The sequence below is a fragment of the Electrophorus electricus genome, chromosome 5 (genome assembly GCF_013358815.1).
Source record: "Electrophorus electricus isolate fEleEle1 chromosome 5, fEleEle1.pri, whole genome shotgun sequence".
NCBI lineage: Eukaryota > Metazoa > Chordata > Actinopteri > Gymnotiformes > Gymnotidae > Electrophorus > Electrophorus electricus.
Genome location: NC_049539.1, coordinates 29,888,971 through 29,906,279, shown reverse-complemented (window position 1 = coordinate 29,906,279; position 17,309 = coordinate 29,888,971). Strand labels below are relative to the sequence as shown.

Genomic DNA, 17,309 nt, shown 5'->3' with positions numbered 1-17,309 from the left:
CTCACCAGAGTATGGATCCCCAACACCCTCACCAGAGTATGGATCCCCAACAACCTCACCAGAGTATGGATCCCCAACACCCTCACCAGTGTATGGATCCCTAACACCCTCACCAGAGTATGGATCCCCAACACCCTCACCAGTGTATGGATCCCTAACACTCATCGCTGTAGCGTGATAGGCAGATACGTATTCTTTGCCATCACTGTCCTCTCTCTTAGCATGCAGCAGCTGGCTCTACTGTCATTAACTAGAACTACAAAAGACATGAAAGAGAAAAACAAACACACACATAAATATCAACTAAGCAACATATCAGACAGGGTAGTTCAGTGGTTAAGATCCTTGACTTGTAATCAGAAGGGTGTTGGGTCAAGCCCCACCATTGCCGATTTGCCACTGTTGGGCCCCTGAGAAAGGCCTTTAACCCTCAATTGCTCAAGTTGTACTCAGTCAAAATTGTAATTGATAAAATGCTTTAAATTAATGTGCATTAAACAAATGCTGTTCTTCTTCTTATTAACCATCTAAACATATATCAACCACAAAGCCTTGCTGTGGTCAGTAAAAAAATAAAATCCTAGATATTAAACACAAAGAAAAACTTATGATACTGAGCAGACATGACTGTCTAAACATTAAATTTGAATGCCTTGATTATACATTATGAGTATGTTTATAAATTTTTGAATGACTTGATTATACATTATGAGTATGTTGATAGATTTTGAATGACTTGATTATGCATTATGACTATGTTGGTAGTTTTACTGCGCGTCTAAGACGTATTTTACGGTAATTGTTTACGGTAATCGTTTACCATACGAGATGCTTCCTGGATAACCTTTAGCGAGTGTAGCGCCTGCTATTCCTTGCTTGTAAATATTCAAAAAGTTTCGTTGCAAAATTTGCCTTAATTATGGTGATCAGTAGCTTTATTGTGTGAGCAAAGGATATTAATCACGTAAAGGTAAGCCGTTGAATTGTTTGTGAATATGAAAAACATAGTCTTGTGTAGCGAGAACAGGATGATGTTAGCTAGCTAGCTACTAATAGTTAGAAAAGCGCTTGTCTTGGACACTAACTAGGTTAACTAACTAGATTAACTAAACATGTACTGTCAGTACCAACCGTTGTGCTGACATTCATCTCGAAGCAGAATAACAGCATGGTTAGAGTCAATATGTTTGTCATTTCACTAACTATCCTTCTAAACAGTTTAAATGTCAGTGACTGAACAGCCCAACAGTTCAGTTAGAGTTGATGAACCCTTGTTTGATCAGTAAAATGCCTTTGGCCGGGTGTCAGGACGCCCTTGTCTGTTGAGTTCCATAAATAACTCGCGTGTCGGCTTTGAAAAGTTATAGGTCACGTGAAGAAACCCGAAGAAACAGCAGTTGGTGCAGATGAAGAGTGTTCAATAAGTAGAGTGGAAATAAGCTCTGTAAGTGTCCACAATTACTGCCTCAATGCACAGTCAATGTACAGTCTAATGCCAGCCTTCCCTGGCGTCTGAGCTGTGTCAGGGTTAGATGGGATTGAGTTAGATGGGGATGGGTTGGGTGGATGGGTTTGAGTTAGGGTTAGATGGGTTAGGGGTAGAGTGTTCAATAAGTAGAGTGGAAATAACCTCTATAAGAGTCCACAATTACTGCCTCAGTGTACAGTCTAATGCCAGCCTTCGCTGGCATCTGAGCTGTGTCAGGGTTAGATGGGATTGAGATAGATGATTTAGGGTTAGATGGGGATGGGGATGGGTTGGGGTAGATAGGTTAGGGTTAGATGGGGATGCGTTGGGGTAGATGGGTTAGGGTTAGATGGGGATGCGTTGGGGTAGATGGGATAGGGTTAGATGGGAATGGGTTGGGTGGATGGGTTTGAGTTAGGGTTAGATGGGTTAGGGGTAGCGTGTTCAATAAGTAGAGTGGAAATAACCTCTGTAAAAATCCACAATTACTGCCTCAATGTACAGTCTAATGCCAGCCTTCTCTGGCGTTTGAGCTGTGTCAGGGTTAGATGGGATTGAGTTAGATGATTTAGGGTTAGATGGGGATGCGTTGGGGTAGATGGGTTAGGGTTAGATGGGGATGCGTTGGGGTAGATGGGATAGGGTTAGATGGGAATGGGTTGGGTGGATGGGTTTGAGTTAGGGTTAGATGGGTTAGGGGTAGCGTGTTCAATAAGTAGAGTGGAAATAACCTCTGTAAAAATCCACAATTACTGCCTCAATGTACAGTCTAATGCCAGCCTTCTCTGGCGTTTGAGCTGTGTCAGGGTTAGATGGGATTGAGTTAGATGATTTAGGGTTAGATGGGGATGGGTTCGGGTAGATAGGTTAGGGTTAGATGGGGATGCGTTGGGGTAGATGGGTTAGGGTTAGATGGGGATGGGTTAGATGGGATAGGGTTAGATTGGGCAGGGTTAGATGGGAATGGGTTAGATGGGGATGGGTTGGGTGGATGGGTTTGAGTTAGGGTTAGATGGGTTAGGGGTAGCGTGTTCAATAAGTAGAGTGGAAATAACCTCTGTAAGAATCCACAATTACTGCCTCAGTGTACAGTCTAATGCCAGCCTTCTCTGGCATCTGAGCTGTGTCAGGGTTAGATGGGATTGAGTTAGATGAGTTACGGTTAGGGTTAGATGGGGATGCGTTGGGGTAGATGGGTTAGGGTTAGATGGGGATGCGTTGGGTGGATGGGTTTGAGTTAGGGTTAGATGGGTTAGGGCTAGATGGCCTAGGGGTCGATGGGTTTGAGTTTATATGGGTTAGGGTTAGATGGATTAAGGTTAGATGGGTTGAGTTTGGATGGGTTAGGGTTAGGGTCAGATGGGTTAGGGTTAGATGGATTGAGTTTAGATGGGTCAGATATCTTAGGGTTAGATGGGTTTTGAAATAAGGCTGATGATGACTGCTCATTGCTGGGTTCTTCAGAAACATTTCTTTCCATAGCAAAGCTTCTTAATAAATGCAGCAGGCCAAAGTCCACAATAAAGTACACATAATCTGCGTAGTGTGGATACATATGTCTTTAATGTGGACACATATCTCCCATAATGTGGACTTTGTCCATTTCTATCAGCAGTAATAAAATCACTGCTTGGGGTGTGTGAAGGTGTTGGGGTGTGGTTGGGATTGGTGAGGTGAATGCCTGTGTTTGTGTGCAGTATACTTTAGTCTGGAGTGGACAAGAGGCAAAAAATGTGTCCCGGTACTGCCAGGTTTTCTGATTACAGTTCAGTGCTGACTAATTTTTTTTTTTTTTTTACTGTTCCTCAGCCCACTCTGATATAAACTGTGATTGAGCTGGTGACATAAATGCCCTAGTTCTGCTTTGAGTTCTTCTTTTACAAGTACAGAGCACATGACACAGCAGTTTCACTACCAGCTGTTAAAGTTTGTGTGTGTGAGAGAGAGAGAGACAGACAGACAGAGATTTAGTCAATGGACAGTTTGTGTGCGTCTGTGTGAGTATGTGTGTGTGAAACGTAGTCTCAATGTAAGGATATGGTAGGTTATGGTTATGTGTGTGTGTGTGTGTAAATGTGTTGTGTATTTCTCATGCAGGTGTGGGTGAGTAGCTATGCTCTCCAGACTTCAGGTATGTGTTCGGCCATGTGTGAGTGTGTGTCGCTGGGCTCACACAAAAGAGAAAGGCAAAGCACTGATGCTCAACCCTCACACAAACAAGGTAAGACCAGATAAACACACACATACTCATACTCACCTCATCTTCATTGCCCCCAACATCTCCATCACATGGGGTTAGTTCTTCAGACTCTTTCCTCCACTCTGGGGTTAGTTCCTCAGATCACACAATAAGTTTTAACTGGCATGTGAAATGGATGCTATTATCAGAATAAAATAGTATTTTAAGTTGGTTTTATATAGGATAGCAAATGTGATTTTAAAAAAGGCATATGGAAAGGAAAAAAGTGAAATGTATGCACTTCCTTGTGGTTGTACCACCTAGTACTAGAAATTAACAAATTTTTTGAAAGTAGTAGTAGTTTTTGTTTGTTTATTGATTGTGGTTGTGCATGTGTGTACAGGGCATGGCCTTTACTCTGAAAGAGAGGCAGATTCTAGGACTCCAGGGTTTACTGCCTCCCAAGATCGAGACTCAAGACATCCAGGCCATGCGTTTCCAGAGGAACCTGAGGAAGATGTCTGACCCCCTGCAGAAGTAGCCATTCCCTCAGTGTTCCTGCTTTACCTCTGTGTCTATAGTAGAGCACAGGATAATTACAAACTAAGATGAAAATCTGTAATAAGATCGTAGCTCCTTTGACAGCTTTGGCACTGTTGTATGCTGTAGACCAGAGTAGGTAGGCAGTCGCTGTTTGCATATCCACCACTGGGAGTGCTGTGTTTGTGTAGTTGGAGGACTGGGAGTGCTGTGCTTGTGTAGTTGGAGGACTGGGAGTGCTGTGCTTGTGTAGTTGGAGGACTGGGAGTGCTGTGCTTGTATAGTTGGAGGACTGGGAGTGCTGTGCTTGTGTAGTTGGAGGACTGGGAGTGCTGTGCTTGTGTAGTTGGAGGACTGGGAGTGCTGTGCTTGTGTAGTTGGAGGACTGGGAGTGCTGTGTTTGTGTAGTTGGAGGACTGGGAGTGCTGTGCTTTTGTTTGCACAGATACATCTACCTGATGGGGATCCAGGAGCGTAATGAGAAGCTGTTCTATCGGGTTCTCATGGAGGACATTGACGCCCTGATGCCCATCGTTTATACACCTACTGTGGGTCTTGCCTGCACACAGTATGGACACATCTTTCGCCGGCCTAAGTGAGTTAGCCCTGCCTTGTACCCATCAAACGGTAACTCTAACCCATATGCTCAGAAGTATTTAACCTCTAACTCCTATTCGGTCCTAAAGTGGTATTTACCCTCCTATCTGTAATTCTGTCCTATAGCAATATTTAACCTCCCAACGCTCATACAGGAGCCACATGAGGGATGGTGAGGGACTTTTATGTGTGAGTTTTGTATTTGGGTTGGTGAGGGAGTTTTATGTGTGAGTTCTGTATTTGGGATGGTGAGGGACTTTTATGTGTGAGTTTTGTATTTGGGATGGTGAGGGAGTTTTATGTGTGAGTTTTGTCTGTGCTGTAGAGGTCTCTTTATCTCCATCATGGACCAAGGCCACATACACTCAGTCCTGGACAACTGGCCTGAAACTAATGTGAAGGTACAAATATCTCACACACACACTCTCTCTCTCTCTCACGCGTTTCTCCAACTGGTTCATAACAAACAAATGAGGGAAGTGATGGGTGGTAGTTTTAGTGAACACTTCACTTTATTGTCACGTTAAGATCTTGGAACATGGTCTACAGAAACCAGCCATATAATAGAATTCGCAGTCGTCATCAAAAAGCCCTCAGCATTAGTTCCTGAAAGGTCTTTAGACCACCAGCAGGGGGCACTAAACTGCCAACAACTTTAACTGGCCTGGCCATTACGTGTGTGAGAGCATTGTATGTATGTGTTTATATAATTGTGTACATGTGTGGATATTATGTGTACATATGTGTATGTATGTGAGGATATATGAGAACATTGTATGTACATATATAAGTATGTACTGTAAGTGTGTGTGTGTGTGTGTGTACGTACGCTTCAGGCAGTGGTGGTGACAGATGGTGAGCGGATCCTGGGTCTGGGTGACCTGGGTGTGTATGGCATGGGTATTCCCGTGGGGAAACTCTGTCTGTATACAGCCTGTGCTGGGATCAGACCAGAGAGATGCCTACCCGTCTGCATTGATGTTGGCACAGACAATGAGGTTCGTACACATTTTCTCTCTCACTCTCTCACACACACACACACACGCACATACACAGACAGCACTAGGGTTAGGGGTAGGGTAATACACTATCAACACAGCACTAGGGTTAGGGGTAGGGTAATACACTATCAACACAGCACTAGGGTCAGGGGTAGGGTAATACACTATCAACACAGCACTAGGGTTAGGGGTAGGGTAATACACTATCAACACAGCACTAGGGTTAGGGGTAGGGTAATACACTATCAACACAGCACTAGGGTTAGGGGTAGGGTAATACACTATCAACACAGCACTAGGGTTAGGGGTAGGGTAATACACTATCAACACAGCACTAGGGTTAGGGGTAGGGTAATACACTATCAACACAGCACTAGGGTTAGGGGTAGGGTAATACACTATCAACACAGCACTAGGGTTAGGGGTAGGGTAATACACTATCAACACAGCACTAGGGTTAGGGGTAGGGTAATACACTATCAACACAGCACTAGGGTTAGGGGTAGGATAATACACTATACAGCACTAGGGTTAGGGGTAGGGTAATACACTATCAACACAGCACTAGGGTTAGGGGTAGGATAATACACTATACAGCACTAGGGTTAGGGGTAGGGTAATACACTATACAGCACTAGGGTTAGGGGTAGGGTAATACACTATCAACACAGCACTAGGGTCAGGGGTAGGGTAATACACTATCAACACAGCACTAGGGTTAGGGGTAGGGTAATACACTATCAACACAGCACTAGGGTTAGGGGTAGGGTAATACACTATCAACACAGCACTAGGGTTAGGGGTAGGGTAATACACTATCAACACAGCACTAGGGTTAGGGGTAGGGTAATACACTATCAACACAGCACTAGGGTTAGGGGTAGGGTAATACACTATCAACACAGCACTAGGGTTAGGGGTAGGGTAATACACTATCAACACAGCACTAGGGGTAGGGGTAGGGTAATACACTATCAACACAGCACTAGGGTTAGGGGTAGGGTAATACACTATCAACACAGCACTAGGGGTAGGGGTAGGGTAATACACTATCAACACAGCACTAGGGTTAGGGGTAGGGTAATACGCTATTCCCAACAAATGACTTTAAGGATGCAATGATTAATCAACATAGTTGACTGAAATCTGACCAAACTGGGTACAGATGAATTTAATTAGCAATTAGTTGATGACATCATCATGTGTAATTTTTGTGCTGAATTGGAATGCTTTGTTATGTAGGAATTACCGTGTGTGTCTGTGTCTGTGTGTGTTTTCCCTTCCTGCAGACATTGCTCAGAGACCCTTTCTACATGGGTCTGTATCAGAGGCGAGACCGCTCCCAGCGCTATGATGACCTGATTGACGAGTTCATGGAGGCTGTGGTGGATAAATATGGCCAGGATACGCTTATCCAGTTTGAGGACTTTGGCAACCACAACGCTTTCCGCTTCCTCAAGAAGTACCGCGAGAAATACTGCACCTTCAATGATGACATACAAGGTGAGAGTCAGGGAGTGCCAGAGCAACCTGCATGCGCTCTGCAGAGGTCCAGTACATACATCATACATTTACAGCCGTACGCAGGTCTCGAGCAGGAAGAACGCAGCCAGGATTTAAGCGGGTTAATCCGCTTACACAAGAACACGAGTTAAACCATTTACATGGGAGAAATTTTCTTTTGATCAGTTTCTGAAACCCTCAATTTACAGTGGCCTTGAAGAGCCAGTGTGCTGCAAGTTACCAGTCACTCTGCAAATGGAAAAAAAACATGCTGCATCAAAACATATTCATCAGAATGACATGTGCACTACATTTCAGAACTGCAGGCTTGCGAGTGTTGCTACTGCTGGTTGGCAGCCTTAAAGAACATTGATTAAAAAAAACCATCCCATTCAACACACACACAAACCCAACCCTGCCAGTACAAGAATAGCTAGATACATTCAGAATGTGCTACTATTTTACAATCCAGTTCAACATAATGAGATACTGTGTATAATACAACTCAGTTTCTGTCTATATACCTACATTTAGAGTGTTATTGATTTCAAACTGTATTTTGTATGTAGGTAAAAACATCACACTTCACATAAGATGGTAAGAATAAGACAGTTGACCAGCTGATCGTTGTAGCAGACCAGCTAACCAAACTGGTCACTGTAGCAGACCAGCTAACCAAACTGGTCACTGTAGCAGACCAGCTAACCAAACTGGTCACTGTAGCAGACCAGCTAACCAAACTGGTCACTGTAGCAGACCAGCTAAACTATCAAACTTGAACAAAAGCGTAGCTTATACTGTGAATTAGAAACAAACTCTGAATGTAGCTAACTATGTATTAAGACAGAAACTTAGTTGTGTTAAATGGCATTTTTATCAGTGTTCATTAAGGCTGCGTTCTGTACATCGTCAGTTCTTTATTCTGTATCAGCCTAACCAATATAACAGTGTTAATTGCAGATGTAATTATTTTTCATCAGATACTCTGTTACCACTTTTCTCATAGGAGTCCATCTTCTGCATGTCCTCAGGAAACACTTCTATTGTGTTGTGGATAGATTTGCAGTGTTTCTGGTTATATGCATTTCTTTAATTTGAGCAGCGTTTTACAAATGTAGCACACATTATACAAAGCATATTCAGCCAAATGAAAATCACAGTGCTTTTTTCAATTTTGGAATATAATCAAGATATTGGGCTCCATGTAAACCAGTTACTGGTGTGGAGAGAGCAGAGATGGCACAGCTCACCTCACTCCATGTAATCCCAGATAATCCAAACAATTCACACAATGTAATCCCAGATAACCCTAAAGATTCACTCCATGTAATCCCAGATAATCCAAACAATTCACACAATGTAATCCCAGATAACCCTAAAGATTCACTCCATGTAATCCCAGATAATCCAAACAATTCACACAATGTAATCCCAGATAACCCTAAAGATTCACTCCATGTAATCCCAGGTAATCCAAACAATTCACACAATGTAATCCCAGCTAACCCTAAAGATTCACTCCATGTAATCCCAGATAATCCAAACAATTCACACAATGTAATCCCAGCTAACCCTAAAGATCCACTCCATGTAATCCCAGATAATACAAACAATTCACACAATGTAATCCCAGATAACCCTAAAGATTCACTCCTTGTAATCCCAGATAACTATACTGTAACCCGAACACTCCATGTAATCCCAGCTAACCCGAACACATCCTGTAATCCCAGCTAGCCATAACGGGAATTCCCTTACACTTGACTCCATGTAATCCTAGCTAACTTTAACAGTAACCTTAACTGTAACCCTAACACTTCACTCTATGTAATCCTGCCTAGCCCTAATTGAAACCCTAACCCTTTTGAAGAGAGGGGTTTTATGTAGGAGGTGAACAGCTCTGTCAGCAATAATAATCTCTGTCAGCATAATCATGCCTTTGTGTGCATGTATAGCTCTGTGTTCTGTCTCTCTCTCTCTCTCTCTCTCTCTCTCTCTCATGCTCACACTCTTTTTGTGTGTGTGTGTGTGTGTGTGTGTTTGTGTGCTTCTGTGTGTGTATGTGTAGGCACTGCTGCAGTAGCTCTGGCTGGTTTGCTAGCAACACGGCGTGTGGTGGGGAAACCAATCACCGAACACAGAGTTCTGTTTCTGGGAGCAGGAGAGGTACATACATACACACATACACACACACACACACACACACACACGACAGGCCGTTTAAGACATTATTCCAATTTACCTATCACACGCACTATCAAATCTCTCATGCCATCATACTCTCATGTGCACTTTCATACTCTGTCACACACACTGGCAGTTTGATAGAGAATGTGAGTTTGATGGTCATGTTTACTGATTGACCTAGGCAGTTGTCATTTAAATGAGCAATTTCTGATTCTGACAAATATGCCCCTCCACCATGTGCAGTTAATTTCCTAACAAGTTAAAATCCCCGTAGGCTGCGTTAAATGGAGCAAGGCTGCTGGCCTCTTATACCAAGTTCACACCACACGATTTTAGCCCTGATTTTCCGCTTGTTGAGGTTTTGGAGGTTGCAGAGAAAAGCTTCAAACTGGAGGCAAATCGCCATTTGCTCGAAAATCGGCTGTCAATCACGCTGTGTGATTGTTCAAAAACACGACCCAAGAGGCTCACCAGTACCTTGCAGAGTCCCGAAAAATATCCAGAATGTTAAATAACTGGACCTGTCTTTGAGTCCAAATCCTGCAGTGTGAGAAGTGTTGTGAGCAGGTTATGACTGACAGTGAGCATGAGGGTGAACTGCAGCCAATGAGAACACAAGATATGTGAGGGCAACCTGCATGGCTACAAGTTCATATAGCTTTTTATATACTTTTTGGATGGCGTTTTTTTTTTATACAGATTGAGTTAAAATATTCTATAAAACATTATCATTTATATAAATTTAAAGTATTATTATCTTAACAGCTATCCTTACCCTAACCCTACTTCAGGCTGCTCTGGGTATCGCTAACCTTATCGTCATGGCGATGATGGAGGAAGGAATGTCTCAGGCAGATGCAAGAAAAAAGATCTGGATGTTTGATAAGTATGGCCTGCTGGAACAGGTGAGAATGTGTGTGTATTGTTAAATTACTTGATTTATAATCTGAAGGTTGCCAGTTCAAGCCAAGCTGCAACTGTTGGGCACCTGAGCAAGGCCCTTAACCCTCAGCTGTTCAAGTTGTATTCAGTCAAGGTTGTAAGTTGCTTTGGATAAAAGTGACAGCTAAATGCTATTGTAGCTGTGTTTTTCTTATTGTGCTGTTGACTCATTAATCCTAGTCTCTGGTGTTGGTGTGCGGTGTGTGTGTGTGCGTGGCGGGTGTCTGTGTGTGTAGGGCAGACACCAGTCAACAGACAGTAATCAGGAGGCCTTTGTGCACCCCAGTCCAGGTGAAGTCAAGAGTTTCTTGGATGCTGTAAATGTCATCAAGCCCACAGCCATTATTGGTGAGTTGGACCACTGATCTTACAGTACAGTGTTTATAAAGGAATAAAAAGTCATTGGTAATAAACAAACAAATAAGACAGTGACAAAATAGTCTAAGATCTGGCTTTTTCTCTATGAGCAGTTTTAATTTGATGATGCGACACCATCATTTATAGGCTCTCTTTTTAAAATTTTCATTGATCAGTGTTTCTAGAAGTACTGAAAATACCAACAATATAATACATGATGGGCCTTGTAACTGTGCATATTATATTACTGTAAATGATAGGTCATGTTACTACATGTTATGTCCTGTTACCATAGATGACCGGTCACCTAACCATACATGTTGGGTCATGTTACCATAGGTGACAGGTCACATTACAATACATGTTATTTCATGTTACCATACATGTTAGTTCATGTTGCTGTCAATGTTATTGTATGTTAGGTTGTTACTGTATATGACGGGTCATGTTACTGTACATGTTAGGTAATATTACTATACATGTTATATTACTTTGTTTTTGGTAGTTTGGAAAATTAGAAGGTTTGCGGGGTCCTCATGTGCTGACCGTTCATGTGGGGTTACTCCAGGGTCCATCCTTGACCCTGTTTTTTTCCATTTTATATGCTTCCTTTTGGAAAATTGATTTGTTGTTTTAATATTTCTTATATTTAATAATATTTCTTATATTTAATAATATTTGTATGCAGATGATAGATAATTTTATCTCTCTGTTAAATGAAATGATTTTAGCAGATTGAAAGGTTTAACTGAATTTAGTGAAGACATTAAGGATTGGATGGCATTTAATTTTCTTACATTGGCATCTGTCAGTCTCAGAGGACTATAGAACCGCATAATCAGCCAATTTCATAGAGAGAATTTGGAGGAGATGAACGAGAAGTGAGCCCTGGGGCTCTATATAGGGCTCTTGTTATAAGGTTTATTTACGTTAAATCGAGTTACTGTACATATATTGCTGTACGTGTTGGGTCATGTTACTGTACGTGTTGGGTCATGTTACATCCGGGTACCTTCCCCTGGATGTGCAGGAGTGGCGGGTGCAGGCCGTCTTTTTACGCATGATGTCATCAAAGCAATGGGCTGCTTGAATGAGCGGCCAATCATCTTTGCTCTGAGTAATCCCACAGCTAAAGCTGAATGCACAGCAGAGGATGCATACAGCCTTACACAGGTGTGCGCACACACACACACACACACATATACAGACACACACACACACACACACACACACACACACACACACACACACACACACATACACACACACACACATATACACACACACACATATATACACGCACACACACACACATATATACACACACACACACACACATACACACACACACACACACACACACATATATACACACACACACATATATACACACACACACACACATACATATACATGCACACACACACACACACATACACACACATATACACACACACACACGCGTACACACACACGCGTACACACACACACACCCACACACACATACATATACACACACACACATATACACACATACACACACACACACATATATACACACACATATACACACACAAGCGTACACACACCCACACACACACACACACACACACACACACACACACACACATATACACACACACACACACACACACACACACACTACAGAGAATGCCCATGTCTATACACATGTTCTCACTCTCTTGCAGATACACACTATTCTCTGTTTTTGTTAGTGGTGTTTTATTTTACATGACAGTAGTGAATAGCAGTGGTCTGTGTGTGTTTGCGTTTATGTCTCAGCAGAGTGTGTGTTTACAGGGTGGGTGTGTATGTGTGTAGAAGTGGTGTGTGTGTATGTGTACAGAGTGGGTGTCTGATTACTATTGTGTGTGTGTGTGTGTGTGTGTGTGTGTGTGTGTGTGTGTGTGTGTGTGTGTGTGTTTTTCTACAGGGTCGATGTTTGTTTGCCAGTGGAAGTCCATTTGGTCCTGTTACTCTGGAAGATGGTAGTATCCTCATCCCTGGCCAAGGCAACAATGCCTACATATTCCCAGGTAAACACTTTACACACTTCAATTACACACACCTTAATTATATGCATTTTTATTATAGGCAGTTTAATTATACGCACTTTACATGCTTTAATTATACACAATTTACTTATACAAACTTTACTTATACACACTTTAGTTCATTGGTTAAGGTACTTGACTAGTAATCAGAAGGCTGCCAGTTCAAGTCCCAGCACTGCCAAGGTGTCAGTGTTGGTCCCCTGTACAAAACCCTTAATCCTCAGTTACTCAAGTTGTATTCAATTATAATTGTAAGTCGCTTTGGAAAAAAGTGTCATCTAAATGCCATAAAATGCATGTTACACACTATTATTATATTATATTCTGACCTTTAACTCAAACCCTCCTTTAAGAGAAGCCCACACAACTGTTGGCACATTAAACTCTCTTTATTACAATTATATTTCTAAAGGTACTATTGACATGAAATTCTCACCAGATGTCAGTAACAGCCCATCCAGTCCACGCATGCAAAGAAATCAAATCATAGATGTTGTGTGTAATAATGAGAAATGACAGGGAAAAAGTATTGAACACCCTTACTGAAATGTATTTAATACTTCATACAAAAGCTGATGACAGCTTCAGGACGCCTCCTGTATGGAGAAGCTAGTCGCATGCATTGCTTAGGTGTGATTTTTGGCCCATTCTTCCACACAAACACTCTTCAAATCCTGAAGGTTCCATTGGCTCCTTCTATGAACTCTGAGATTTAGTTCCTTTCATAGATGTTCAGTTGGGTTCAGGTCAGGTGATTGGCTGGGCCATTCTAGCATCTTTATTTTCTTTCTCTGAAACCAGTTTGAGTTTGCTTGGCTGTGTGTTTGGGATCATTGTCTTGCTGAAATATCCACCCTCGTTTCATCATCATCCTGGTAGATGGCAGTAGATTTTTATCAGGAATGTCTCGGTACATTTGTCCATTCATCTTTCCTTCAATTATATGAAGCGTGCCAGCGCCGTATGCTGACAGCCCCACACCATGATGTTCCCACCTCCAAACTGTTGGTATGATGTTTTTGTGGTGATATGCAGTGCCTTTTGACCTCCAAACATGGTGTGTATTATGGCATCCAAAGAGTTAAATTTTGGTCGCATCTGACCAGACTATATTCTCCCAGTATTTCACAGGCTTGTCTAAATGTTGTTGAGCAAACTTTAAACGCGCTTCAACATGCTTTTTCTTTAGCAATGGAGTCTTGCGTGGTGAGCCTGCATACAGGCCATGGAGGTTTTGATTGCATTACTTATTGTTTTCTTTAAAACAATTGTACCTGCTGATTCCAGGTCTTTCTGTAGCTGTCCACAGGTGGTCCTTGGCTCTTGGACAACTCTTCTGATAATTCTTTTGACTCCTCTGTCTGAAATCTTGCGGGGAGCACCTGGTCGTGGCCGGTTTATGGTGAAATGATGTTCTTTCCACTTCCAGATTGTAGCCCTAACAGTGCTCACTGGAACCTTCAGTAGTTTAGAAATTCTTCTGTAACCAATACCATCAGTATATTTTGCAACAATAAGGTTGTGAAGGTCTTGAGAGCTCACTGTTTTTACCCATCATGAGGTGTTTCTTGTGTGGCACTTTGGTAATTCTGTACCAGTAGAAGTTATTATAACCTTTTTATAGGCCATCAGTTGAACCATCTGATATTAATCTGCACTAAGTGGCAGGATTGCTTTCTAATTACTGATAGATTTTAGATGGTATCATGACTTTCCATGGCTTTTTGCACCTCTCTTTCTTCGTGTTCAATACTTTTTCCTGTGTCATTTCTCATTATTACACATAATTTATGGACATGTATGGTTTGATTTCTTTGCGTGTGTGGATTGGATGGGTTGTTATTGACATCTGGTGAAAATTTCATGTCAATAACACCTTAGAAATATATGTACTTAGAAAATCGGTGACATGTTCAATACTTATTTCACCCACTGTACATCTCATTACTATAGTTGCATCATGTTGTAGTTACATCTTACCTGGGGTTCCATGTAAAAGCATAGTTACTTGTATAAGATTATTTCTAGCATGTAATGTGTGCATTCCCTGTTATACTGGAATGATTGACATGTTTGTCCTGAGACATGAAGTAGAACATAACATAGAGATGGCGATTTACCTCATGCTTCTGTGTTTGTATGTACATTTTTGCGTGCGTGCGTGTGTCTGTCTATCTGTCTTTTTCCAGGGGTGGCACTAGCTGTTATACTCAGTGGTGTCAGACACATCAGTGATACAGTTTTCCTTGAAGCTGCCAAGGTAAACACATTTTAATGAGCACCATAGTGTGTGTGTGTGTGTGTGTGTGTGTGTGTGTGTGTGTGTGTGTGTGTGTGAGTGAACTAATTTGGTTCTAGAAAACTATGTTTTGTTTTGTTTTTTTAGATCAGTCAGGTGAAGATTGTATTTAAACAAAAGGTATTGAAATAAATGAGGAAAACACAGACTGGCATTATCAGTGCTGCTGTATTATTTGTTATAGTAGAACTGGAGAGCATAACTGTGGGTCAGCAAGGACCAGATGCAGTATGTCATCTCCCCTTTGGAGTACAAACACTAGCTGTCCATTACCAGCCTGAATGTGTGCAGGAAACTCACGACATTCAGTGTTTAACCACTATACAAAATGACATTCAGCGTTTAACCACTATACAAAATGACATTCAGCGTTTAACCACTATACAAAATGACATTCAGCGTTTAACCACTATACAAAATGACATTCAGCGTTTAACCACTATACAAAATGACATTCAGCGTTTAACCACTATACAAAATGACATTCAGCGTTTAACCACTATACAAAATGCTAAAGTTGTATCACATTCACTTACTATCTGTATAAGAGTCTATATATCAACTCACATATTTTGGAATTATGCACAGACTAGCACTATTGAGTACTATGACCGCTGAGTTTCCTCTGTGAGTGCTTGTGTGTGTGTGTTTTTTATAAAGACTCTTGCAGACCAGCTGACAGACGAGGAGCTGAGTCAGGGTAGGCTTTACCCACCACTCTCCAAAATTAGAGAGGTTTCTTTACAAATGGCGGTAAAGGTGAGTAAAGAGTGTGTTAGGGTTAGTGTGCTTTCTGATTGATCCATAAATATACATGCGTAGGTTGTGGAGTGGGTCTCTGTTTACACTGTGTTTATACATGTATATACCTTTTTTTCTGATTTAATTCTTTTCTGTGGGGTGTGTGTGCGCGTAGGTCGTAGAGTACTTGTATGCAAAGGGGATGGCGTTTCGGTACCCAGAGCCACTGGATAAGGATGCCTATGTCCGCTCAAAAGTGTGGAACACCAACTATGAGTCCTTCCTGCCGGAGATCTATGATTGGCCTGGAGTCTCCCACAGTCCCCTAGTGGACTAAGTCCTCCTTCTTAGCCTAATCCATCAGTGGAACAGACTGTGTCCCCAGCCTGGTCTCGTTCCACTTATAGTCCACGATCTAATCCAGCTAGAACAAGCAACACAGAGAGAACACTCCTCTTTGTTCAGTGATTTTTTCTTTGTCGTGTGTGTCATTTTGTATTACGTTGTAATGAATTTTAGTATTATTTCGTTTATTTTCTATTAATAGAGTGTTGAATAGCGTTGTGAATTCCCTCCTGAAGGTCGCACTCCAGAAGCCTGACTACAATCGTGTATTCAGTAGGTGCAGAGTTTGTAGGAGCCTCAAGAACTGTGTTCATAAATGCATAGAGGTGTTGAATACTCAAGTACATGTATAGTGTGCTGTGTCTGCAATGCCAGATGTGCGTTCCCATGGTAATGAGAATGAGAGTAGAAGAAAAAGCGTATTGTCTCAAATACCATTTTATTTGTGTGTTGTTATAGTGCTGCTTTATGTAACATCTTCAGGGTTTTTAGACATGAGATATATAGAAGGGGGTGCTTTGAGTTGATCTGGGTTACTGGGTTACTCGCCTTCACTGTGACAAAGGCAGACATCATCACACAAATACATTCTGACACTCCCCGGTCATATGGCATACATTAACTAAGTCCAAAACATGATGTCTACTGTTTACATCCTGTAATGTTCACACTCCAAGAGTATGTCTTGTGTACCATTTAATGCATAACCATGTGTTAAAAACCACTCTACCGTGCAAAGTGGATGGTTTTGGTTTGTTCTTTGTGATTATTTAAAACATTGACAGCTGTCAGTAAACCTGGGCATTTTCTATTGCTGATTGTCAGTAAGATGTGGTGTTTGAGATTGTTACTAAAAGCACATATGACTAAGGAGGTGTAACCTGCAGACGAACCATAAGCTAAGCAGCACCCGAGGCCGCTCGGTGCTGTTCGATGAGCTTTTGATTGATTCTGTACTAGTAGAAGTTATTATTATTATTATTATGTTGCTATACAATGTTGCCTTCCCAATTCCCCACGTGCGCTGATCCAAGTGCAGAATAAAAGGGTTTTTTTGCCAATGTGTTTGTTAGTT

At 41.7% G+C, this 17,309-nt stretch overlaps 1 protein-coding gene across 4 annotated transcripts; it reads left to right on the top strand.

Moving 5' to 3' along the window:
• The first annotated feature begins 830 nt into the window (after nucleotides 1-830).
• On the top strand, nucleotides 831-17,295 carry me2 (malic enzyme 2, NAD(+)-dependent, mitochondrial). Of its 4 annotated transcripts, XM_035526547.1 has the most exons (16): nucleotides 831-970; nucleotides 1,362-1,444; nucleotides 3,566-3,689; nucleotides 4,051-4,184; nucleotides 4,633-4,782; nucleotides 5,110-5,185; nucleotides 5,621-5,782; nucleotides 7,075-7,288; nucleotides 9,357-9,454; nucleotides 10,267-10,380; nucleotides 10,654-10,765; nucleotides 11,805-11,947; nucleotides 12,729-12,831; nucleotides 15,039-15,109; nucleotides 15,809-15,907; nucleotides 16,065-17,295. In XM_035526547.1, the coding sequence occupies exons 3-16, from the start codon at nucleotides 3,582-3,584 to the stop codon at nucleotides 16,224-16,226; spliced, it is 1,746 nt and encodes a 581-aa protein (XP_035382440.1). In that variant the 5' UTR covers nucleotides 831-970; nucleotides 1,362-1,444; nucleotides 3,566-3,581; the 3' UTR covers nucleotides 16,227-17,295. The 4 variants fall into 4 exon arrangements, with proteins under 4 accessions (XP_035382440.1, XP_035382441.1, XP_035382443.1 ...); XM_035526548.1 differs by lacking the exon at nucleotides 1,362-1,444; XM_035526550.1 differs by lacking the exons at nucleotides 831-970; nucleotides 1,362-1,444; nucleotides 3,566-3,689; nucleotides 4,051-4,184 and adding an exon at nucleotides 4,911-4,973 and having other exon boundaries at nucleotides 4,715-4,782.
• The last annotated feature ends 14 nt before the right edge of the window (nucleotides 17,296-17,309 follow it).